The sequence below is a fragment of the Delphinapterus leucas genome, chromosome 8 (genome assembly GCF_059928025.1).
Source record: "Delphinapterus leucas isolate spDelLeu-1000000601 "Yukka" chromosome 8, BTC_Dleu_Yukka2, whole genome shotgun sequence".
NCBI classification, from domain to species: domain Eukaryota; kingdom Metazoa; phylum Chordata; class Mammalia; order Artiodactyla; family Monodontidae; genus Delphinapterus; species Delphinapterus leucas.
This window is the reverse complement of record NC_143136.1, coordinates 94,199,250-94,226,222: the sequence shown is the minus strand read 5'-3', so window position 1 is coordinate 94,226,222 and position 26,973 is coordinate 94,199,250. Positions and strand designations below refer to the sequence as shown.

The following is a 26,973-nucleotide window of genomic DNA, read 5'->3' as shown; positions in this document are numbered from 1 at the left end:
GACCTCCGCTACAAACACTTGTCAGGACGCTGACCTGGGCTCCCTCCGTAGTCACATGATATGACACAGTGATGTGTCAGTGTGGATCAGAACTTTCCTCAGGTTCTTCAGCCATTTGACAGTTTGAGTAAATAATGACTTGTCAGTGCTATTTATTCACATTCCTCTTTCTCAGCCCTGTTTTTGGCCCAGAACACTCTTTATTTTTGTCCGTGTTACATAATGAGGGAATGGCATTCTTAGTAACCCACTGTCACTCCTGTGTTATCTTGCCTACATGAAAAAAGGAAATATTTTTAGAGTGTGAATTTCCCAAATGTCCTCTACTATTTCTGGGGCTGAAGGCATAACGTCATGGCGGGAGGGTGGCATGGGGAGAGGGCCCGGTCGTCTCCTGTTTGGCCGGGGCTGACCCTGGGCCTCAGGAGCTGGCTGGACATCCTGTCTGCCCCATCCTGCCCTGGCTAAGTGGCGGAGGCTCCTCTCTGCCCAGGGTTTTACGTGTTCAGCAGCGGATTCAGGAGCCTAGGAATAATCTTAATTGATATTCTTCATTCGTATTGTTTCAGGATATTCAAAAGAGTGGTCAGGGGGGGAATGAGCACAAGCAGTGAATCCCTCTTCTTAAGCACACAAGTGACAGGCTCATCCCCTATGTGTGGGGGGGTGCCTGTCAAACCGGGGAGGCGAAAGTGCCTTGCATAAGTTTGAAAGGCTCCTTCCTGGCCGGCCATCTGGAGGCTTCCCTGAAATGGGTGTGACGGGACCAGTGAAGTCCCAACAGGATGGGCTCGGCTGAGCCAAAGAACATCTATAAAAGCAAATCTGGGGGCTGCCCTGGGGGCGCAGTGGTTAAGAATCTGCCTGCCAATGCAGGAGACCGGCGTTCGAGCCCTGGTCCGGTAAGATCCCACATGCCGTGGGGCAACTAAGCCCGTGCGCCACAGCTACTGAGCCTGCGCTCTAGAGCCTGAGAGCCACAACTACTGAGCCCACGAGCCACAACTACTGAAGCCCGTGCGCCTAGAGCCCATGCTCTGCAACAAGAGAAGCCACTGCAATGAGAACCCCTCGCACTGCAAAGAAGATTAGCCCCCGCTCGCCGCAACTAGAGAAGAGCCTGCACGCAGCAATGAAGACCCAACACAGCCAAAAAAAAAAAAAAAAAAAAAAAAAAAAATTTGTCCAAAGAGCCTGGGCGTTTCAGGTCTTGCCAATCTGGCTGGAGAGCCAGACATGTTTCCTTCCTGTGTTTATGGGATTCCCCAACAGCGTCCTGGTTGAAAACCACTTCTGGAAGCTGGTGCACAACCACCTGTGGGGAAAGGTGACCCACCTCTAGGCTGGGAGGAGTCGAGACAGACCTCCCTGGGCTGTAATGGGAACAGTTGACCCAGCAAGTCCTGTGGGAGAGTCAGGAGACAGGGGACCCTCACCACTGAGAAGTCATCTGAAACCTTTGCAAATGGCCACATTATACATGATCTTAGGGCAGATCATCTCCCACAGTTAAATAAACTACTCCAGAGTTTCTCAAACATGAACAATGTACGGTGCCTCTTAAAGGACGAGCTTCTTGCAGACCTTGGCATTGCCTTTGGCTCACTTAGCAGCACTGTGATAGTAATCTCAACTGGGGACGTAGGCACCCCAATCTTCAGAGGAGCCAGAATAGCTGGTAGTCATCGCTTAGATTATCACTGAAATGAAAAAACACTTTTAAAAGGATCAAAGAACTCAGACCCCAGAGACTACATTCTCAGACCCTGTGGTGGGAGAAAGGCCTGTGCAACCTGTGGGACGTGGCAGAGAGCTGCTTCCAGGTGGAAACACAGCACATTAGCTTAATACTCACAGTCCTGTGAAAAATGAGCAACACCCAGCTGAAACTACACATCCACTGCAAGGGTTTACTGCACACAAGATGTTCCTGGCCTGAAGAAGTATACTTAGGCCCATGGGCGCAGGTGTTCTCCTAGCCCTCCTCCCACCTCTGTGGAGAGGACAGTTCTAGGTTTGTCTATGACCATCGTACGTACTCTCAGGGTTAGTGATGGGAGGAGCTGTGCAGGGTGGAAGCAGCTGGTCTGTGAGAGCTGAAGGGCCTGGCCAGATGCACGGGAAGGTCAAAGGTTCAGTCCACATGCATGTCTCGGGTGCAGCATGAGGTAGCCATGACGTGTGGTCACTAGGCTGACGCACGGATTTGAATCATTCCTGGAAATAAGAAGGCTAGTGGGTGACTAGCTGACCACCCAGCATCTGCCTCTCCGTGTTCACGTAGGTTCCATGAGAAAAACTGGCTCTGTAAAGAAAGAAAGCTAGAGGGGGAAGAGATTTAGTAAAAGGGTGACTGGATGTTTGTGTCCCCCTGGAATTCATATGTTGAAATCCTAATCTCCAGTGTGATGGTATTAGGAGTTGGGGTCCTTTGGAAGGTGATTAGGTCATGAGGGTGGAACCCTAACAAATGGGATTAGTGTTCTTATAAAAGAGACCCCAGAGAGCTCTCCCCCTCTTCCTGCCGTATAAGGACACAGTGAAAAGTCAGCAGCTGGTGTCCCAAAAGAGGGCCTTCACTAGAACTTGGCCATGGTGGCACCATGATCTCAGATTTCCAGCCTCCAGAACCGTGAGAGATAGATTTCTCTTGTTGATAAGCCACCCAGTTTAGGTATTTTGTTGCAGCAGCTTGAGCTAAGACAGGCTGGCTTTAAATTAAAGAGTGGTTTTCAAATTTTTGCTTCGTTAGTGATGTAATTAAACACAATGAATATAATACAGCATTAGTGGCAGAACTTTATAAATGACTTCAGGCTTATATTCACAACATCATTAAAGGTCACATATTTTTCAATTTCATGCGGAAAAGTATTGGTTAGAGGGATGCAGTTGGGTTCTTTTGGTTGTAAGCAATAAAGACCAGAAGTAAGGATTCATGGGGAGCAGTGAGGGCCATGAAATGAAACTGAGCCATCATAGGCCTGACCACATGGAGTCTAGAGTCTGGGGTTTCGGATTTGGGTCAGCTCTAGAGAATCTTTGCAGCAGGAATTCCTGGCTTCTCACCCTAGTGTATGACCGTGAATGTGACTTGGCTCCGAGTAACTGTCTTTCTGTCGCTGTACGAGCTGGCTTCCTCCTCTTGTCCAGTTTGATTCCTCTGGACTTTCCGCTTGCTTGGGGTCCATGGCAAGTTCTCCACCTTCTACATCACCACTTTTCAATACCACCTTCTGTTGATAACTAGCTCGGTCTTTCACTTTTCTAGTTCCACAGAGAAGCATCCAATCAGCCCACTTCACCTTTTCATCCAGCCTGTTAGGCATAATTTGTGGGCCAGCCTTGGGTTGTCCCTTCAGCCGTGGTGAGAAATGTTCATGGATATCACATGCTTACTGCCCCCTTAGGAGGGTCATGAACCAGAAAGAATCCTTTAGAAGATGGTGTGGCTGTAACTCCAGCATGGTTGGGTTTATGATTTTAGTTATTCCTGAAGGTTTCTATTTAACTTTTCTTTTTTTTGAAACTTAGAAAGTTGCAAGAATAGTACAAAGAAATCCTGTAAATCCTTTACCCAGATTCACCCATTGTAAATATTTTGCCATTTTGGTTTTCTAGGCCAAGTTATCTGTGTTAGATAGAAATTATGAATCCCCCATCCCCCTTCTGCCCACCTTAACGTTTCCTCCCCACCACGTTCTGATGGAGAGAAATGACCAAAGCTATGTGTGGTCGATTCTCAGGAAAGAACTTGTCAGAACAGTCACTGAGCTGATTTAGGAAATACATTTTCAAATCTGAATCCTCCTTATTAGATGCTGCAGTGATCTAGTGATATTTTTATTATGTATGACAAAATCAGTGCAATTAAAGTTTAAGGAAAGATAAAGAAAATGGCATCCTAGATACTCTGAAAAACCATACCCATAGCAACTGAAATTCTGGATAAATATTAAATGTCTTTTAAAATGCATACTATGCAGATTTTAGTATATGTGCTGCCGAAGTGAGCACATATGCAGATTTTAATTTTTAAAAAATATACAATTTACAATAGCAAAAAACATTATTTACCTAGTGATAAATATGGCAAAAGATATGCAAGCTTTTTAAAGGAGAAAATAAATTAGGAGGTCTTGCTATATGAGATAGTAAGACGCCATAATGTTAAAGTAATTAAAAGAGTATGCTATTGACTCAGAGTAGTTCAACAGAACAGACAGAAACCCAGAAGTAGACCCAGACATATAAGGACACTTAAGTTCTGATAGAGACAGTAAGGCAGATCAGTGGGGAAATGATGGTATATTCAATAAATAGTGCTTGGACAAGAGGTCATCCTTGTATCTCAAGAGGGAAAAATAAATGAAATTGGACCCATATATTACTCCATACTCAAAAATCAATTTCTGGCAGATTAAAGACTGTTATGTAAAAGGAAAACACATTAAATGTTTAGAATACTATGTGGGAAAGTAGCTTTAAATTTTTAGAGTAGGGGGGGTCTTCTTAAATAAAACACAAAGAATATGACCCATAAAGGAAAAGACTGATAAATTTGGCTGCATTAATATTAATAAGGGAACTTCTGTTCAACAAACACCATAAAGAATGAGAGACAAAACTACAGACTGGAAAAAGAGATTTGTCACAGTGAGATACCATTTCACACATACCAGATGGGCACAAATTTTAAAGTTAGATGATACTCAGGTGTTGACAAGTATTTCCAGCAACAGACACTCTTACCTATTGCTGGCAAGAGTGTAAGTTGGTACAACTTTGGAATTTTGCATTCCCTAATAAAATCTGAACAAGTACATACCCTACAGCCCAGTAATCTGTTCCTGGGTGTGTGCTGTAGGGAGTGGTTCTCAAAGTGTGGTCCCCAGACCAGCAACATCAGTATCTCCTGGGAACTTGTAGAGATGCACATTCTCCAGCCACCCAGACCTGCTGAGCCAGAAACTGCGGCTGGGGACAGTGGTTCTGTTTGTGGGGAAGGGAAGGAGATAACGGGAAGAGCATACAGGCGTTAAAGATACTGGGGATAGCCTATTTTTAAGCTAGGTGGTGAGTTCACTGCTGTTCACTATTTTAAAAAATAGTATACTCAGTGGGAACTGAAAGTTTCAGTCACGTGAGATGTAGGACTGCGTGACTGAGAGGTAAATGAAATGACGAGCAAGCCTGCCCAACCTGCCGGCCAGTTCTGGGGGTCTGGCTGTCAGATCCAAACTTGTCTGGTCCATGAGGCAGTTTGATGCCAGTTTTTGGCGGCTTAGATATCTACCCTGGCTTAAATGTGGATGGGGACAATTCTGGATCTTACGACGGGTGGAACTTCAAAGGGATTAGTAGGGAGGATTAGGAAATGCAGACACCTGCCTTTAGCCTCTCCACTCCAGGAGTCAGGGTTGTCTGCCATTTTGCCACCTGACCTCACCCTCCCCTCTGTGTCTCCTCTTCTGTCACACAGAATGAGACCTACGGCTAAAGGCCATATGGCAATGTCTTATATGCACCTTTTTATACATATCATACAATAAAAAAAAGGTTTTGGTTCTGAACAGTAATTTTTTAAGTCTCTTAGTTCATTTACATGGACATGTCTCATTTTTTAAAATTAATTTTTATTGGAGTATAGTTGCTTTACAATGTTGTGTTTCTTGCTGTACAGCAAAGTGAATCAGTCATACGTATACATATATCCACTCTTTTTTAGATTTACTTCCCATTTAGGTCACCACAGAGCATTGAGTAGGTTTCCCTATGCTATACAGTAGGTTCTCATTAGTTATCTGTTTTATACATAGCAGTGTATATATGTCAATCCCAATCTCCCAATTCATCCCAACCCCCCTTGGTAATCATACATTTATTCTCTACAGCTGTGACTCTATTTCTGCTTTGCTAATAAGTTCAGCTCTACCATTTTTCTAGATTCCACATATAAGCGATATTATATATTTTTCTCTCTTTCTGACTTACTTCACTCTGTATGACATTGTCTAGGTCCATCCACGTCTCTGCAAATGGCACTATTTCGTTCCTCTTTGTGGCTGAGTAATATTCAGTAAATGCTAGAGAGGGTGTGGAGAAAAGGGAACCCTCCTGCACTGTTGGTGGGAATGTAAATTGGTACAGCCACTATGGAGAACAGTCTGGAGGTTCCTTAAAAAACTAAAAGCAGGACTTCCCTGGTGGCGCAGTGGTTAAGAATCCACCTGCCAATGCAGGGGACATGGGTTCGATCCCTGGGCCAGGAAGATCCCACATGCTGTGGAGCAGCTAAGCCTGTGGCCCACAACTGCTGAGCCTGCGCTCTAGAGCCTGTAAGCCACAACTACTGAAGTTTGCCCACCTAGAGCCCATGCTCCGCAACAAGAGAAGCCACTGCTATGAGAAGCCTGCGCACCTCAATGAAGAGTAGCCCCTGCTCACTGCAACTAGAGAAAGCCCGCACGCAAGGAAGACCCAACACAGCCTTTGGGTCTTTTTATAAATTAAATTTATATTAAAAAACCCCCTAAAAGCAGAATTACCATATGACCCAGCAATCCCACTCCTAGGCACATATCCAGAGAAAACCATGATTTGAAAGGATGCATGCACCCCAATGTGCATTGCAGCACTATTTACAATAGCCAGGACATGGAAGCAACCTAAATGTCCAGCGACAGGAATAGTTAAACAGGATGCAGCACATATGGATATGTCTCCTTTACATGAGACATTTAGAAAGGTCATCTATCTTTACCCCAAAAAACTCTTGTAACAAATATTTCCCTGAAATAATGAGAGATGGTCAGTAGGTCATTCAGCCACATGACAGAGCAATAAGACTCACCTATAGGCCTATAGGAATGTCTTCCAGGCAGAACCTGAAAATGTAGTACTGCCACCTCACTGGTGAATTCAGAGTTTCTCTCAGTAATTATCTTGGAATAGATCATTGAGCAGACAGAAAACTTGCTATTCGTAACCACATACGTATTTGAGTTTGTCCTCTCCTTGATCACATGCCCCTTCCTCCAGCCCCCAAATGTAATCACCCTCTGTGAGTTTTCGGTTAGCCACGCCTTGCTTTTCTTTATACTTTCACCACACAGGAATGTGGTGTTAAACACATTCTTAGTGTTCCCCGACACATTATCAAGTTTGTGTGTTTTTGACCTTCATATAAATGAAATCAAAGTGTGTGTAGTCTTCCTGACTTGCTTGGATTGTACTTTCTATTTGTGATAACCACTCATATGTTGACGTACATAACCTAAGTTTATTAATTTTCACAGCTGTATAGTGTTTTTTTTTTTGTTTTTTTTTTCCTGCTGTACGTGGGCCTCTCACTGCTGTGGCCTCTCCCGTCGTGGAGCACAGGCTCCGGACGCACAGGCTCTGCGGCCATGGCTCACGGGCCCAGCCGCTCCGCGGCACACGGGATCCTCCCGGACCAGGGCACGAACTCACGTCCCCTGCATCGGCAGGCGAACTCTCAACCACTGCGCCACCAGGGAAGCCCTGTATAGTGTTTTGTTGTGGAATATATCCAGTTTATCCAATCTTCTTTAAGAACATTCGGGTGGTCCAGACATTTCGCTATTATAAACAGTGCTCTGTGAGCATTCTGGGGGCACTCCTCATCCACACGCAGTTTCTCTAGTGTATGTACCTGGTGAGGGATCTGCACCATCAATTTTATTGGATGATTCACAGTGTTTTCCAAAGTGGTTGAACTAATTTATACTCCCACTAGTTCTGGATGAGATTTTTTTTTTCACTCCATATTCTTGCTAGCTCTTGATATTGACAAAGATAAATTTTTAAAAATTTATTTTTTGGCTGCTTTGGGTCTTTGTTGTTGCACGCGGGCTTTCTCTAGTTGTGGCGAGCAGGGGCTGCTCTTCGTTGCAGTGCGCAGGCTTCTCATTGTGGTGGCTTCTCTTGTTGAGGAGCATGGGCTCTAGGTGCAAGGGCTTCAGTAGTTATGGCATTCAGGCTCAGTAGTTGTGGCTCGCGGGCTCTAGGGCGCAGGCTCAGTAGCTGTGGCGCATGGGTTTAGTTGCTCCAGCGGCATGTGGGATATTACCAGACAAGGGCTCGAACCCGTGTCCCCTGCACTGTCAGGCGGGTTCTTAACCACTGCACCACCGGGGAAGTCCCGACAAAGATAAATTTTTTTTACCAATTCGATGCATGTGAAATGTTATCTTACTATGGTTTTAACCTGCATTTGCTGAGGTTTACCATATTGGGTTAGTTACCTTAAAAAGAAAAAAAAAACGCACAAGTTCTCTTTGTCTTGCCCATTCGGCAGTATTATAAACAACTTTCCTGGAAGCAACTGGGATTCCACATGGATGTTCACAGCATGATCCCCCCAAACAGAGCAAAACATCTTCAGGGTTGTAACATGAAGCTGAGCTGCTACCAGCACTGTTATTCAGAAGTGACAGGCTCCTTGCTAGATTGAGTGTGAAAGCCTTGCTGCTTCTAGAATGGAAGACAAGTACCAATGACTTGTGTGGACTCCAGTCCCTTCTGGAACCTTATGCCTGGAAGATACAACTCACTCACTTGCTGCATGGCAGCCTCTAGGATGGCTACAGGGTTTCCCTGTGGAGGCTTCAGCTTCAACAGTGGCTTCCCAGGTGTCTACACATTTCATGCTTGCCTTACAAGGGAAGGATCCATCCTAATCCAGTGGGCATTTTGAAAAAAGAAGGAACTGAAAGCCCTTCAGTAAAGAACAGAAAGTAAAGCCAAACCAAACTTAACTTCACAAATCTCCTTTTTTTTATAAGGTGAGAGTCTAGAGCTGGGTTGTTCAATATATTGGCCATTGCCACCTGTGGCTGCTGAGCACTTGAAACATGGCTACTCCAACTGAGGAGCTGAGTTTCAAACTGTGTTAAATTTAATTAATTTAAATTGAGAAACTGAAGCAATATAAAATATTTTTCTGTTAAACACATTTTTGTTTTGGTAGTACAACATTTCAAACTGTTGAAAATTTACCATCTGAATTGATGTTCTCTAAGTATGAAATAATACACACTTCTGAAGACGGTATAAAATTTTTTATGTTGATTACATACTGACTAATCATATTTTTGATACACTAGGTTAAATATATTGTTAAAGTATTTATCTGTTTCTTTTTGCTTTATTAAGTGGTTATTGGGAAATTTTAAGTTACGTATGTGGAGTGACATCAGGGAAGATGGTAGAGTAGGAAGTGCCAGGAGTCCATCTCCCTACCTAGACAACTATACTGGCAGAATCTGCCTGCTGTGACTCTTCTAGAGCTCTGCAGTCTATTCAAAAGTTGCAACTTCCAGGGGAAGCCCTGACAGTAAATTGTGGTTAATTTTGGTTAATTTCACCTCTTAGCATATCAGTGGCTCCCCCGTCAACCACTACCATCCCCCCACCAGAGGCAGCCATGCACATGTACTTGTAGTAGCCTGTGCACAGCTTATGGGAGCCAGGGTGAACAGCAAGAACCTTGTCCTCCAAATATCAGGGATCTGCATTCTGATTGCTGCTTCTGATTGCAGAGATACACACACTGTGGTGGGCAGCCATTGTTCCAGTCCCACCATCTGAAGAGACTTACAGGGGATTTAAAGACCCAGAGCTTATCTATTCCTTCATTCATTATTCCCTTTCTCCCCTTTTGGGCACTAGACATTTAAGGACTAGGCCATTCAAAACCAATTGAATATCCATAGAAAGTCACTGTGTATACCCAGGGAAAGGTGCAGGCTCAGAAAAGACAGGAGAAGACCCTGACTTTATACCTCAGGCTAATCCTTGGCACAAAGGCACCAAACAACAACAACAAAAACAACAACATCAGTAAACCCTGGAGCAGGCAGAGAATCTGATTTCCAGAGTTACCAGTATAATTCAAATGTCTGATTTTCAACAAAATATCACAAGGAAAGTATGGCCAATTCAAATGAAAAATTAAATCAACAGAAACCATCCCTGAGAAAGACCAGATAGTGGACTTATTAGAAAAATACTTTAGAACAACTGTCTTAAAGATGCTCAAAGAGCTATCGGAAGATGAAAACAAAGTCAAGAAAACAATGTAGGAATAATTTGTAAATATTAGTAAAGAGAAGACATAAAAAGGAACTAAAAAAAAATTCTGGAACCAAAAAGTACAATAACTGAAATGAAAAATTCACTAGAGGGAGTCAAAAGCAGATTTGAGAAAGAAAAAGAAAGAAACTTATAGAAAAGATGATTGAAATTATCGGGTTGAGTCACAGAAAGAAAAAAAACTGAAGAAAAGTGAATAGAGCCTGCAGAACCTGTGAGATACTGTAAAGAAGACGGACATATGCCTCGTGGGATTCTCAAAGGAGAACAGAGAGACAAAGGGGCAGGGAGATTATCTGAAGAAGTAACGGCCAAAACCTTCTCACGTGTGATGAAATACATGAATATTAATATCCAAGAAGCTCAATGAACACCAAGTAGAATGTGCACGAAAAGGTGCACATTGAGACACATTCTAATCAAACTGTCAAAGACAAAGAGAGAGTCTTGAAAGCATTAAGAGAGAAGTGACTCATCACATATAAGAGAGAGATCTTAAATAAGATCATGTGGAGATTTCTCATCCGAAACCTGAGAGGCCAGTATACAGTGGGTTGATATATTTAAAATGCTGCAAGAAGAAGAAAAAAAAACCTTGTCAACCAAGAATACTTCATCTGCCAAAACTGTCCTTCAAAAATGAGAGAGAAATTAAGACACCCTCAGATAAACAAAAGCTGAAGGAATTCATTACCAGTAGACCTGCCCTGCAGGAAATGCTACAGGGAGTCCTTCAGGTTGAAATGAAAGGACACTAGGCACTAACTCAAATCCATATGAAGAAATAAATATTTATATTAAAGATAAATACATGGGAAATTATAAAAGCTAGTAAATTGTAACTTTGGTTTGGAATTCCACTTTTTTTCCCTACATGATTTAAAAGACTAATGCACAGAAAAATTATTAGCCTATGTTTTTGAACACACAGTGCATAAAGATGTAATTTTGTGACATCAGTAACTGAAAGGGGTTGGGGAATGGAGCTGTATGGAAACAGTTTTGTATGTTATTGAAGTTAAGATGGTGTTAGAACCTTAGGATGTTAAATGTAATCCTTATGGTAACCACAAAGAAATTAAAATGTCTCACTATAAAAAAATCCACTAAGCACAAAAGACAATAATGCAAGTACTGAGGGACAAAAAGCTATAAGGTATATAGAAAACAAATAACAAATGATACTTTATTTTTACTTTTATTTTTTATTGAATACATTTGACAATACGACATCGTGTAAGTTTAAGTTATATAGCATGTTACTTTGAAACATTTATATATTGTAGTATGATTGCTGATGAGGCTATTATTTCTCACATCACGTAATTATAGTACAAAATTATTGTCTATATCCATTTCATTATACTGTGCATTAGATCACTATGACTTCTTTACTACTTGTTTACAAGTTTGTACCCTTAAACACCATCACTCTTATCCCTATTCCCATCCCTTGGTAACGACCATTTCACTGTTTTTTTACACGTTTAATTTTTTTTAGATTTCACATATAAATGATATCATTCAGTACTTTCTGACTTATCTTGCTTAGCATAATGTACTTAAGGTTTATCCATGTTGTCACAAATGGGAGGATATCCTCCTTTCTCATGGCTGAATGATACTCTAACGTATATACGTACCACTTTTTTTTGTCCATTTATCCGTTGATGGGCATTTGGGTACCATATCTTGGTTATTGAGAATAATGCTGCAATAAACATGAGAGTTCAAGTATCTCCTGGAAATCTTGTTTTCATTTTCTTTGGGTATATACCCAAAAGTGTAATTGCTGGATCATATTTCTATTTTTAATTTTTTCCCTTTTTTTACAAATTGAGGTATAGTCGATTTACAATATTTTGTAAGTTTCTGGTATACAACACAGTGATTCACAATTTTTAAAGGTTATATACCATTTATAGTTATTATACATTCCCTGTGCTGTGCAATATATCCTTGTAGCTAATTTATTTTATGCATAGTAGTTTGTACCTCTTAATCCCCTAACCCTCCTCGCTTCCCTCTCCCCACTGGTAACCTCAAGGTTGTTCTCTAGATCTGTGAGTCTGTTTCTTCTTTGTTATATTCACTAGTTTATTTTTTAGATTCCACATGTAAGTGATATCATACAGTATTTGTCTTTCTCTGACTTATTTCACTAAGCAAGATACCCTCCAAGTCCATCCATGTTGTTGCAAGTGGCAAAATTTCATTCTTTTTTATGGCTGCGTAGTATTCCAGTGTGTGTGTTTGTGTGTGTGTGTGTGTGTGTATGTGTATGTATGCATTCCACATCTTTATCCATTCATGTGTTGGTGGACACTTAGGTTGCTTCCATATCATGGCTATTGAAAATAATGCTGCAAAAAACTTTGGGTTGCATATATCTTTTGAATTGATTGTTTCATTTTCTTCAGATATAAACCAGGAGTGGAATTGCTGGATCATATGGTAGTACCATTTTTAGTTTTCTGAGGAATCTTCATACTGTTTTTACAGTGGCTGCACCAATTTACATTTCCACCAGCAGTATTTGAGGGTTCCCTTTTCTCCACATCCTCACCAGCATTTGTTTTCTCTTCTCTTTTTGATAATAGTCATCCTAACAGGTGTGATGTGATACCTCATGTGGTTTTGATTTGGATTTCTCTGACAATTAATGCTGTTGAGCACCTTTTCATGTGCCTGTTGGCCACCTGTATGTCTTCTTTGGAGAAATGTCTGTTCAGGTCTTCTGTCCACTTTTAGTTTGTTTCTTTTTTCTGTTTGTTTTTTTTTTTTTGATACTGAATTGTATGAGCTGTATATATATTTTGGATATTAACCCCTTACCAGTCATATCATTTGCAAATATTTTCTCCCATTCATTAGGTTGTCTTTTCCTTTTTGCTGTGCAAAAGCTTTTAAGTTTAATTACATTTTAGTTATTTATTTTTGTTTTTATTTCCTTTGCCTTAGGAGGTAGATCTAAAAAAATATTGCTACAATTTATGTCAAAGAGTGTTCTTCCCATGTTTTCTTTTAGGAGTTTTATGGTCTCCAGTCTTACATTTAGGTCTTTAATCCATTTTGAGTTTATTTTTGTATATGGTATTAGAAAATGTTCTAATTTCATTCTTTTACACATAGTGGCCCAGTTTCCCCAGCACCATGTATTGAAGAAACTGTCTTTTCTCCATTGTATATTCTTGCCTCCTTTGTTGTAGATTAATTGAATTTAAGTGTGTGGGTTTTTTTCTGTGCTCTCTATTCTGTTCAACTGATCTATGTGTCTGTTTTTGTGCCAGTACAATACTATTGGATTACTGTAGTTTTGTAGTATAGTCTGAAGTCAGGGAGCATACCTCCAGCTCTATTCTTTTAATATTTGAAGACCCTCCATATTGTTTTCCATAATGGTTGGACCAAGTTACATTCTCACCAACAATGTATATATGTTCCCTTTTCACCACATCCTCACCAGCACCTGCTGTCTCTTCTTGATGATAGCCATTCTAACAGGTGTGAGGTGATATCTCATTGTGGTATTGATTTTCATTTCTCTGACGATTAGTAAGGTTGAACATTTTTTCATGTGTCTATTGGTCATTTTGATATCCTCTTTGGAAAAATGTCTAGTTTGTTCTTCGCCCATTTAAAAAATTGGATTTTGTTGTTGTTGTTATTGAGTTCTTTATATATTTTGGATATTAACCACTTACTGGATATATGGTTTGCAAAATTTTCCTCCCATTCTGTAGGTTTTTTCATTTTGTTAACTGTTTCTTTTGCTATGCAGAAGCTTTTGCATTTGATGTAGTTACATTATTATTATTATTATTATTTGGTATGCGGGCCTCTCACTGTTGTGGCCTCTCCCGTTGCGGAGCACAGGCTCCAGACACACAGGCTCAGTGGCCACGGCTCATGGGCCCAGCCGCTCCGCGGCATGTGGGATCTTCCCGGACCGGGGCACAAACCCGTGTCTCCTGCATCAGCAGGCAGACTCTCAACCACTGCGCCACCAGGGAAGCCCGATGTAGTTACATTATTGATGAGCTTCTTCCCTATGTTTTATTCTAGGAGTTTTATGTTATCAGGTGTTACATTTGTCTTTGATCCGTTTTGAGTTAATTTTTGTGAACAGTATGAGACGGGTCCAATTTCATTGTTCTGCATGTATTTCTCCACTTTACCCAGCAAGATTTTTTTTGTTTTGTTTTGTGTTTTTTTGCGGTGCGCGGGCCTCTCACTGTCGTGGCCTCTCCCGCTGTGGAGCACAGGCTCCGGATGCGCAGGCTCAGCAGCCATCGCTCACGGGCCCAACCCCTCCGCGGCATGTGGGATCTTCCTGGACCGGGGCACGAAGCCGTGTCCCCTGCATCAGCAGGCGGATTCTCAACCACTGCGCCACCAGGGAAGCCCCCAGCAAGATTATTTGAAGAGACTATCCTTTATCCATTGGGTATTCTTGGCTCCCATGTTGAATAATGGTTGACAGTATATAGCAGGGTTTGATTTGGGGGCTTTATTTTGTTTCACTGGTTAGTGTGTCTGTTTTTGTGCCAGTACCATACTGTTTTCCTTACTATGGCTTTATAGTATAATTTGAAATCTGGAACTGTAATACCTCTGACTGTTCTTTTTTTTCTCAGGATTGCTTTGGCTATTTGGGGTCTTTTGTGGTTTCATACAAATTTTAGGATTGTTTCTTCTATTTTGGTGAAGAATGGCTTTGGTATTTTGGTGGGGGTTACACTGAATGTGTAGATCGCTTTGAGTACTGTGGCCATTTTAACAATATTAATTTTTCCAGTCCATGAACAAGGGATGTCTTTCCATTTATTTGTATTTTCTTTAAATTCTTTCAGCAAAGCCTTGTAGTTTTCATTGAACAGATCTTTCACTTCCTTGGTTAAACTTATTCTAAAGTGTTTTATTATTTTTGATGCTATTGTGAATGGGACAGTTTTCTTTCTTTTTCAGATGCTTCATCGTTAGTGTAAAGGAATACAGTTGCTTTCTGTATGTTGATTCAACCACTTTACTAAAATCATTGATTAATTCCAACAGTTTTGTGACTGACTCTTTGGGATTTTTCTATATATAAGGTCATATAATCATCAAATAGTGAAAATTTTACTTCTTTCTTTCTGATTCAGATACCTTTTATTTCTTTGTTTGCCTATTTGCTCTAGCTAGGATTTCCAGTACTATTTTGAATAGGAGTGGTGAGAGTGGCATCCTTGTCTTGTTCTTGATTTTAGAGGAAACACTTTCAGTTTTTCTCCACTGAGTTGGAGAAAATGTTGGCTGTGGGTTTGTGATATATGGCCCTTATTATGTTGAAGTATGTTCCTTTTATACCTAATCTGTTAAGGGTTTTTATCACGAAAGGCGTTGTATTTTGTCAAATACTTTTTCTGTTTCTAGTGAGTTGATTACTTCATTTTCATCTTTCATTTTATTAATGTGATGTACTTATTGATTTGCATATGTTGAATCATCCTTGCATCCCAGGGATAAATACCACTTGGTCATGGTGCATAATCCTTTTAAAGTGTTCTTGAATTTGGTTTGCTAATTTTTTTTGAGAATTTATGCATCAATATACATCAGGGATATTCGTCTATAGTTTTCTTTTCTTGTGGTATCCTTATCCGGTTTTGGTATCATAATGTTGGCTTTGTAGGATGAGTTTGGAAGTGTTCCCTTCTCAGTAATTTAGAAGAATTTGAGGAGGATTGGTGTTAATTCTTCTCTAAATGTTTGTTAAGATTCTCTAGTGAAGCTGTTTGGTTCTGGAATTTTCTGTGTGGGGAATTTTTGATTACTGATTCAATCTCTTTACTCATTTATTGGTCTGTTCACATTTTCTCTTTCTTCCTGATTCAGTCTTGGTAGGTTATATGTTCTAGAAATATATACATTTCTTCTAGGTTATGTAATTTGTTAGCATATAATTGTTCATAGTGGTCTCTTATGATTCTATGTGTTTCTGCAGTATCAGTTGTAATGTCTCCTGTTTTGTGTCTAATTTTTAGTCTTCTCTATTTCATCATCAATTAATCCAGCTAAAGGTTGGTCAGTTTTATTTATCTTTTCAAAGAACCGACCTTACTTTTTTTGTTTCTTTCTATTGTTTTTTTTCTGGTGTCTATCTCATTTATACCTTTTCTTTTTTTATTTTCCTCCTTCTGCTAATTTTGGGCTTAACTTGTTCTTTTTCTAGTCCCTTGAGGTGTAAGGTTAGGTTGTTTATCTGAGATATTGCTTATCACTTACTGTATGAATTTTTGCTGCAGGCTTGCCTCTGAGAACTGCTTTTGCTATATCCTACAGTATTTTGTATGTTGTATTTTCATTTGTATTAAAATAATTTTTCATTTCCAGTTTCATTTCTTTTTTGACCCAAGGGTTGCTTAGAAGTGTGTTTTTAGTTTCCACATATTTGTAGATATTCTCACTTTTCTCATTTCTAGTTTTATATTATTGTGGTCAGAAAAGATAGCTGGATGATTTCAATCTTGAATTTGCGAAGATTTTTTTTTTTTTTGTGGCCTATCATATGATTTATCCTAGAGGATGTTCCATGTGCATTTGAGAAGAATGTGTATTCTGGTGCTGTTGGACAGAATGTTCTGTATATCTATTAAGTCCATTTGTTCTAAAGTGTGGTTCAATTCAAGTATTTTCTTGATTTTCTGTCTAGATGATCTATCCATTGGTGATAGAGAGGTATTGAAGTCCCTTACAATTACTGTATTGTTGTCTATTTCTCCCTTAATATCTGTTATTATTTGCGTAATATATTTTGGTGCTTGGGAGTTGGGAGCCTGTATATTTACAGTAATATATCTTCTTTTTAAATTATTATTTTATTGAAGTATAGTTAATTTCCAATGTTGTGTTAGTTTCAAATGTATAGCAGAGCGACTCAGTTATACATATATTAATACGTTTTATATATATATATATATATAATACATATATTCTTTTCCAGATTCTTTTCCATTATAGGTTATTATAAGATACTGAGTATAGTTCCCTGTGCTATACAGTAGGTCCTTGTTGTTTATCCATTTTACATATAGTAGTGTCTATGTGTTAATCCCGATCTCCTAATTTACCTCCCCCCACTCCCCACTATCCCCTTTGGTAACCATGTTTGTTTTCTATGTTTGTGAGTCTATTTCTGTTTTATATATAAATTCATTTATACCATTTTTTTAAGGTTCCACAAATAATGATATCATATGATGTTTGTCTTTGACTTACTTCACTTAACACGATAATCTCTATATCCATTCATGTTGCTGCAGATGGCATTATTCTTTTTATGGCTGAGTAATATTCCATCAAATTCACACACACACACACACACGCACACATACACACACCGCATCTTCTTTCTCCATTCATCTGTTGATGGACATTTAGGTTGCTTCCATGTCTTGGACATTGGAAATAGTGTTGCTGTGAACACTGGGGTATATGTATGTTTTCAAATTAGTTTTTGTGTTTTCCAGATATATGCCCAGGAGTGGAGTTACTGGATCTTATGGTAGGTCTGTTTTTAGTTTTTTAAGGAAACTTCATACTGTTTTTTATAGTGGTTGTACCAATATACATTACCACTAGGGTCCCTTTTCTCCCCACCCTCTCCAGCATTTATTATTTGTAAACTTTTTGATGATGGCCATTCTGACCAATGTGAGGTTGGTGAAAGGCAATATGATGATCTCAAGAATAAAATTAATAAACAGAAGGAGTACTTTACCAAACAAAAATTTTAAAAGACAAACTAAGCAGAAATTCTGGAATTAAAGAACTTGGTAAGTGAGAAGAAGAATGCATTAGAAATACAGCAGATCAGATGGAAGAGAGAATCAGTAAGCTGGAAAATAGAAAACTAGAATCAGGAGAGAGAAATCACTCTTTTAAATGTGAAAAAATCCTATGAGAGCAATCAGACTCCATTAAAAAGCCAACAAAAGAATAAGGATATTCCAGAAGGAGAAGAGAAGGGGAAGAGGGTGACAGTTTATTTAAGGAAATAATAGCTGAGAACTTCCCAAACCTGCCACTAGGGCTGGAAGCACACACACACACACACACACACACACACACACACAAAATGCTGGTGGTAAAAAAAAAAAGGGGGGGGCGGTGGAAGAGTGGCAGGAGGTTTGTACTTAGCACTTGCAGCTTTGGGTGTGCCCATGGCTCAGTAGGGGCATCCTCAAGTGGGAGGGTTGTAGAGGATTGTGGATGGTTGTCTTGCCAGAATCCTGGGGCAGACAGCAGTAGACACTTTTTTCAGTTCTCTTTGTCTACTACCTCCTTTTCCTTTCTCTCCTCCCAGTCACTGAGGTCTCTCCTCAGAGAGCAGCAGATCCCTCTAGCTGCAGATGTGCAACAGGACAGATACCATTCACTGCTTCCATTCTTCACTCACTCTGCCAAAGAGGTTGTGCCACCAACCCCTGGACCTGCTGCTGCCTTCTGTGCTGCTGCTGGCTACACTGCAACTCCTCTTGCTCCACAGCTTCCTCCGTGGTACAATCCACCCACATTAGGGTTCACATATGGATGATCTCTTGGGTTTCCTGGTATGATGTGCAGAGGTACTCTTTTTTGGTTAGTTATGGATGTCTGATTAATTATAAATTGAAGGGGAGAGAATGCTGACATCACTGTCAGTAATAACTTTAAATATAAGTGGATCAAACCCTTCCATCAAAAGATACAGAGGCTTTGGTTGGAGCACAGGGAGAGGACTGGGGTGGGCGGCGTGAACACAGCCTGCAGGGGGTTAGTGCACCACGGCTAGCCAGGAGGGAGTCTGGGAAAAAGTCTGGACCTGCCAAAGAGGCAGGAGACATTTTCTTCCCTCTTTGTTTCCTGGTGCGCGAGGAGAGGGGATTAAGAACGCTGCTTAAAGGAGCTCCAGAGACGGGCACGAGCCACGGCTAAAAGCGCGGACCCCAGAGACGGGCATGAGACGCTAGGGCTGCCGCCACCAAGAAGCCTGTGTGCAAGCACAGGTTACTATCCACATCCCCTTCCCGGGGAGCCTGTGCAGCCCGCCACTGCCACGGTCCCAGGATCCAGGACAACTTCCCCGGGAGAACGCACGGCGCGCCTCAGGCTGGTGCAACGTCACGCCAGCCTCTGCCGCCGAAGGCTTGCCCCACACTCCGTGCCGCTCCCTTCGCCCAGCCTGAGTGAGCCAGAGTCCCCGAAGCAGCTGCTCCTTTAACCCCATCCAGTCTGAGCGAAGAACAGACGCCCTCTGGTGACCTACACGCAGAGGCAGGGCCAAATCCAAAGCTGAGCCCTGGGAGCTGTGAGAACAAAGAGGAGAAAGGGAAATCTCTCCCAGCAGCCTCAGAAGCAGCACATTAAAGCTCCACAATCAACTTGATGTACCTGCATCTGTGGAATACATGAATAGACAACGAACCATCCCAAATTGAGGAGCCGTGTAGATGAAAGGCTCTTGGTGCTGCAGCCAGGAGTCAGTGCTGTGCCTCTGAGGTGGGAGAGCCAACTTCAGGACACTGGTCCACAAGAGTCCTCCCAGCTCCACATAATATCAAACGGCGAAAATCTCCCAGAGATCTCCATCTCAACACCAGCACCCAGCTTCACTCAACGACCAGCAAGCTACAGTGCTGGACACCCTATGCCAAACAACTAGCAAGACAGGAACACAACCCCACCCAGTAGCAGAGAGGTTACCTAAAATCATAATAAGTCCACAGACACCCCAAAACACACCACCAGACGTGGACCTGCCCACCAGAAAGACAAGATTCAGCCTCATCCACCAGAACACAGGCACTAGTCCCCTCCACCAGGAAACCTACACAACCCACTGAACCAACCTTAGCCACCTGGGACAGACACCAAAAACAACGGGAACTACGAACCTGCAGCCTGCAAAAAGGAGACCCCAAACACAGTAAGATAAGCAAAATGAGAAGACAGAGAAACACACAGCAGATGAAGGAGCAAGATAAAAACCCACCAGCCCTAACAAATGAAGAGGAAATAGGCAGTCTACCTGAAAAAGAATTCAGAATAGTAATAGTAAAGATGATCCAAAATCTTGGAAATAGAATAGACAAAATGCAAGATACATTTAACAAGGACCTAGAAGAACTAAAGAGGAAACAAGCAACGATGAACAACACAATAAATGAAATAAATGAAATGAAAAATACTCTAGATGGGATCACTAGCAGAATAACTGAGGCAGAAGAACGGATAAGTGACCTGGAAGATAAAATAGTGGAAATAACTACTGCAGAGCAGAATAAAGAAAAAAGAACGAAAAGAACTGAGGACAGTCTCAAAGACCTCTGGGACAACATTCGAAGTATAGGGGTTCCAGAAGAAGAAGAGAAAAAGAAAGGGACTGAGAAAATATTTGAAGAAATTATAGTTGAAAACTTCCCTAATATGGGAAAGGAAATAGTTAATCAAATCCAGGAAGCACAGAGAGTCCCATACAGGATAAATCCAAGGAGAAATACGCCAAGACACATATTAATCAAACTGTCAAAAATTAAATACAAAGAAAACATTAAAAGCAGCAAGGGAAAAACAAATAACACACAAGGGAATCCCCGTAAGGTTAACAGCTGATCTTTCAGCAGGAACTCTGCAAGCCAGAAGGAACTGGTAGGACATATTTAAAGTGATGAAGGAGAAAACCTGCAACCAAGACTACTCTACCCAGCAAGGATCTCATTCGGATTTGATGGAGAAATTAAAACCTTTACAGACAAGCAAAAGCTGAGAGAGTTCAGCACCACCAAACCAGCTTTACAACAAATACTAAAGGAACTTCTCTAGGCAAGAAACACAAGAGAAGGAAAAGACCTACAATAACGAACCCAAAACAATTAAGACAATGGGAATAGGAACATACATATCGATAATTACCCTAAATGTAAATGGACTAAATGCTCCCACCAAAAGACACAGATTGGCTGAATGGATACTAAAACAAGACCCATATATATGCTGTCTACAAGAGACCCACTTCAGAACTAGAGACACATACAGACTGAAAGTAAGGGGATGGAAAAAGATATTACATGGAAATGGAAACTAAAAGAAAGCTGGAGTAGCAACTATCATATCAGACAAAATAGACTTTAAAATAAAGACTATTAGAAGAGACAAAGAAGGACACTACATAATGATCAAGGGGTCGATCCAAGAAGATATAACAATTGTAAATATTTATGCACCCAGCATAGGGGCACCTCAATACATAAGGCAAATACTAACAGCCATAAAAGGGGAAATCGACAGTAACACATTCATAGTAGGGGACTTTAACACCCCACTTTCACCAATGGACAGATCATCCAAAATGAAAATAAATAAGGAAACACAAGCTTTAAATGATATATTAAACAAGATGGACTTGATATTTATAGGACATTCCATCCAAAAACAACAGAATACACATTTTTCTCAAGTGCTAATGGAACATTCTCCAGGACAGATCATATCCTGGGTCACAAATCAAGCCTTGGTAAATTTAAGAAAATTGAAATTGTATCAAGTATCTTTTCCGACCACAACGCTATGAGACTAGATATGAATTACAGGAAAAGATCTGTAAAAAATACAAACACATGGAGGCTAAACAATACACTACTTAATAACGAAGTGATCACTGAAGAAATCAAAGAGGAAATCAAAAAATACCTAGAAACAAATGACAATGGAGACACAATGACCCAAAACCTATGGGATGCAGCAAAAGCAGTTCTAAGAGGGAAGTTTATAGCAATATAAGCCTACCTTAAGAAACAGGAAACATCTTGAATAAAAAACCTAACCTTGCACCTAAAGCAATTAGAGAAAGAAGAACAAAAAACCCCCAAAGTTAGCAGAAGGAAAGAAATCATAAAAATCAGATCAGAAATAAATGAAAAAGAAATGAAGGAAACGATAGCAAATATCAATAAAACTAAAAGTTGATTCTTTGAGAAGATAAACAAAATTGATAAACCATTAGCCAGACTCATCAAGAAAAAAAGGGAGAAGACTCAAATCAATAGAATTAGAAATGAAAAAGGAGAAATAATAACTGACACTGCAGAAATACAAAAGATCATGAGAGATTACTACAAGCAACTCTGCCAGTAAAATGGACAACCTGGAAGAATGGACAAATCCTTAGCAATGCACAACCTGCGAAGACTGAATCAGGAAGAAATAGAAAATATGAACAGACGAATCACAAGCACTGAAATTGAAACTTGATTAAAACTCTTCCAACAAACAAAAGCCCAGGACCAGATGGCTTCACAGGCGAATTCTGTCAAACATTTAGAGAAGAGCTAACACCTGTCCTTCTCAAACTCTTCCAAAATATAGCAGAGGGAGGAACACTCCCAAACTCATTCTACAAGGCCACCATCACCCTGATACCAAAAGCAGACAAAGATGTCACAAAGAAAGAAAACTACAGGCCAATATTACTGATTAATATAGATGCAAAAATCCTCAACAAAATACTAGCAAACAGAATCCAACAGCACATTAAAAGGATCAGACACCATGCTCAAATAGGGTTTATTCCAGGAATGCAAGGATTCTTCAATATACACAAATCAATCAACGTGATACACCATATTAACAAATTGAAAGAGAAAAACCATATAATCATCTCAGTAGATGCAGAGAAAGCTTTCAACAAAATTCAACACCCATTTATGACAAAAACCCTGCAGAGAGTAGGCATAGAGGGAACTTTCCTCAACATAATAAAGGCCATATATGACAAACCCACAGCCAACACCTCAGTGGTGAAAAACTGAAAGCATTTCCACTAAGATCAGGAACAAGACAAGGTTGCCCACTCTCACCACTCTTCTCCAACATAGTTTTGGAAGTTTCACCCACAGCAATCAGAGAAGAAAAGGAAATAAAAGGAATCCAAATCGGAAAAGAAGTAAAGCTATCACCGTTTGCAGATGACATGATACTAAACATAGAGAATCCTAAAGATGCTACCAGAAAACTACTAGAGCTAATCAATGAATTTGGTAAAGTTGCAGGATACAAAATTAATGCACAGAAATCTCTGGCATTCCTATGTACTAATGATGAAAAATCTGAAAGTGAAATCAAGAAAACACTCCCATTTACCACTGCAACAAAAAGAATAAAATATCTAGGAATAAACCTACCTAAGGAGACAAAAGACCTGTATAAGAAAATTATAAGACACTGATGAAAGAAATTAAAGATGATACAAATAGATGGAGAGATATACCATGTTCTTGGATTGGAAGAATCAACATTGTGAAAATGACTCTACTACCCAAAGCAATCCACAGATTCAATGCAATCTCTATCAAACTACCACTGGCATTTTTCACAGAACTAGAACAAAAAATTTCACAATCTGTATGGAAACACAAAAGACCCCGAATAGCCAAAGCAATCTTGAGAACGAAAAATGGAGCTGGAGGAATCAGGCTCCCTGACTTCAGACTATACTACAAAGCTACAGTAATCAAGACAGTATGGTACTGGCACAAAAACAGAAAGATCAATGGAACAGGATAGAAAGCCCAGCGATAAACCTATGCACATATGGTCACCTTATCTTTGATAAAGGAGGCAGGAATGTACAGTGGAGAAAGGACAGCCTCTTCAACAAGTGGTGCTGGGAAAACTGGACAGGTACATGTAAAAGAATGAGATTAGATCACTCCTTAACACCATACACAAAAATAAGCTCAAAATGGATTAAAGACATAAATGTAAGGCCAGAAACTCTCAAAGTCTTAGAGGAAAGCATAGGCAGAACACTCTATGACATAAATCACAGTAAGAACCTTTTTGACCCACCTCCTAGAGAAATGGAAATAAAAACAAAAATAAACAAATGGGACCTAATGAAACTTCAAATCTTTTGCACAGCAAAGGAAACCATAAACAAGACCAAGAGACAACCCTCAGAATGGGAGAAAATATTTGCAAATGAAGCAACTGACAAAGGATTAATTTCCAAAATTTACAAGCAGTTCATGCAGCTCAATAACAAAAAAACAACCCAATCCAAAAATGGGTAGAAGACATAAATAGACATTTCTCCAAAGAAGACATACAGACTGCCAACAAACACATGAAAGAATGCTCAACATCATTAATCATTAGAGAAATGCATATCAAAACTGCAATGAGATATCATCTCACACCAGTCAGAATGGCCATCACCAAAAAATCTAGGAACAATAAATGCTGGAGAGGGTGTGGAGAAAAGGGAACACTCTTGCATTGCTGGTGGGAATGTGAATTGGTACAGCCACTATGGAGAACAGTATGGAGGTTCCTTAAAAACCTACAATAGAACTACCATATGACCCAGCAATCCCATACTGGGCATATACCCTGAGAAAACCATAATTCAAAGAGTCATGTACCAAAATGTTCCTTGCAGCTCTATTTACAATAGCCCGGAGATGGAAGCAACCTAAGTGTCCATCATCAGATGAATGGATAAAGAAGATGTGGCAGATATATACAATGGAATATTACTCAGCCATAAAAAGAAACGAAACTGAGCTATTTGTAATGAGGTGGATAGACCTAGAGTCTGTCATACAGAGTGAAGTCAGTCAGAAAGAGAAAGACAAATACCGTATGCTAACACATATATATGGAATCTAAAAGAAAAAGGTTATGAAGAACCTAGGAGTAAGACAGGAATAAAGACACAGACCTACTAGAGAATGGACTTGAGGATATGGGGAGGGGGAAGAGTAAACTGTGACAAAGTGAGAGAGTGGCATGGACATATATACTCTACCAAACATAAAATAGATAGCTAGTGGGAACCAGCCACATAGCACAGGGAGATCAGCTCGGTGCTTTGTGACCACCTAGAGGGGTGGGATAAGGAGGGTGGGAGGGACGGAGATGCAAGAGGGAAGAGATGTAGGAACATATGTATATGTATAACTGATTCACTTTGTTATAAAGCAGAAACTAACACACCATTGTAAAGCAATTGTACTCCAGTAAAGATGTAAAAAAAAAAAAATAAGCAGTCTCAAAGCCATGAGTATTGTCAAAAGAAAAAAAATCAGAATAGACATAACCAAATAATACAGTGAGACTTTTTCAAGAAAATTAAAAAAAAAACAATCAAAAGATACAGACTGGCAGAAACAAACAAAAAAAACCCGATCCAACTAGATACTGTTTATAAGACTCACTTTAGATCCAAAGACAGAAACAGGTTAAAAGTGAAAGGACCAAGAAAAAAAAAAGTGAAAGGACAGAAAAGGATATTCTGTGCAAACAGCAACCAAAGACAGCAGGGGCAGCTATAATAATATCAGACAAAATAGTATTATTTCAATAAAAAATGGTTACAAAAGACAATGAAGGATATTATATATTAATAGAAGATTCAATAGAACAAGAAAATAAAATAATTATAAACTTAATTAATGTATCTAATAACAGGACATCAAAATACATAAAGCAAAAAAATGACAGAAGAAACAGTTTTAAAATAATAGTTGGAAACTTCAATATCTCATTCTCCACAATGGATAGAAAAGACAGGTAGAAGATAAGTACAAAAATAGAGGACTTACGGACTTCCCTGTTGGTGCAGTGGTTAAGAATCTGCCTGCCAATGCAGGGGACATGGGTTCGATTCCTGGTCTGGGAAGATCCCACAAGCTGTGGAACAACTAAGCCTGTGTGCCACAACTACTGAGCCTGTGCTCTAGAGCCCACGCACCACAACTGCTGAAACCTGCGTGCCCTAGAGCCTGTGCACTGCAACTACTGAGCCCATACGCCTCAACTACTGAGGCCCACGCACCCTAGAGCTTGCATGCCACAACTACTGAGCCCACATGCCTCAACTACTGAAGCCTGTGCAGTCTAGGGCCTGCACGCCGCAACTACTGAGCCCGCATGCTGCAACTACTGAAGCCCGCGCAGCTAGAGCCTGTGCTTCACAATAAGAGAAGCCACTGCAGTGAGAAGCCTGTGCACCACAATGAAGGGTAGCCCCTGCTTGCCACAACTAGAGAAAGACCGCGTGCCGCAACTAGAGAAAGACCGCGTGCAGCAACAAAGACGCAATGCAGCCAAAAAAAAAAAAAAGACAAAGACTTGTTTTCTTTGTCAGGAGAAAGAAAACAATACAATAAACCAACTAGATCAAACATAAATATACAGAACATTCTACCCAAAAATAACAGAATATACATACTTCTCAGGGGCATATGGGACATTCTCCAAGGTAGATTATATGTATACTAGGCTATAAATCGTCTTAATAGATTTTTAAAAAGTTTATTTTCAGTATCTGCAAATCAATCAGTGATACACCACATTAACAAACTGAACAATAAAAACCATATGATCATCTCAATAGACGCAGGAAAAGCTTTTGACAAAATTCAGTGGAATGGGATAGGAAGCTCAGAAATAAACCCAAACACCTATGGTCAATGAGTCCGTGACAAAGGAGGTAAGAATATATAATGGAGAAAAGACAGTCTCTTCAATAAGTGGTGCTGGGAAAACTGGACAGCTACATGTAAAAGAATGAAGTTAGAACACTCCCTAACACCATACACAAAAATAAACTCCAAATGGATTAAAGACTTAAATGTAAGACCAGACACTATAAAACTTTTAGAGGAAAACGTAGGACAAACACTCTTTGACATAAACCACAGCAAGATCTTTTTTGACCCACCTCCTAGAGTAACAGAAATTAAAACAAAAATAAACAAATGGGACTTAATTAAACTTAAAAGCTTTTGCACAGCAAAGGAAACCATAAAGAAAACAAAAAGACAACCCACA

General features: G+C 40.1%; 2 protein-coding genes across 8 annotated transcripts in view; one reads left to right on the top strand and one right to left on the bottom strand.

The window, feature by feature from the left end:
• The window catches only part of LOC149748593 (uncharacterized), a 49,164-nt gene that overhangs the window by 6,717 nt on the left and 15,474 nt on the right, over window positions 1–26,973 (top strand). Inside the window, exons 3-4 of the mRNA XM_089916056.1 lie at window positions 17,628–17,662; window positions 18,464–26,973. The exon at window positions 18,464–26,973 is cut by the window's right edge and continues 15,474 nt beyond it. Of these exons, the coding sequence (XP_089772182.1) occupies window positions 17,628–17,662; window positions 18,464–18,694 (266 nt within the window). The 3' untranslated portion in view covers window positions 18,695–26,973. The remainder of the gene's footprint in view (window positions 1–17,627; window positions 17,663–18,463) is intronic.
• ZRANB3 (zinc finger RANBP2-type containing 3) overlaps window positions 12,825–26,973 on the bottom strand; it is a 279,900-nt gene continuing 265,751 nt past the window's right edge. For all 7 annotated transcript variants that reach the window (XM_089916041.1, XM_089916045.1, XM_089916044.1 and 4 more), the window contains one exon: window positions 12,825–26,973. This exon is cut by the window's right edge and continues 3,943 nt beyond it. The gene's annotated coding sequence lies outside the window, so the exon portion shown is untranslated.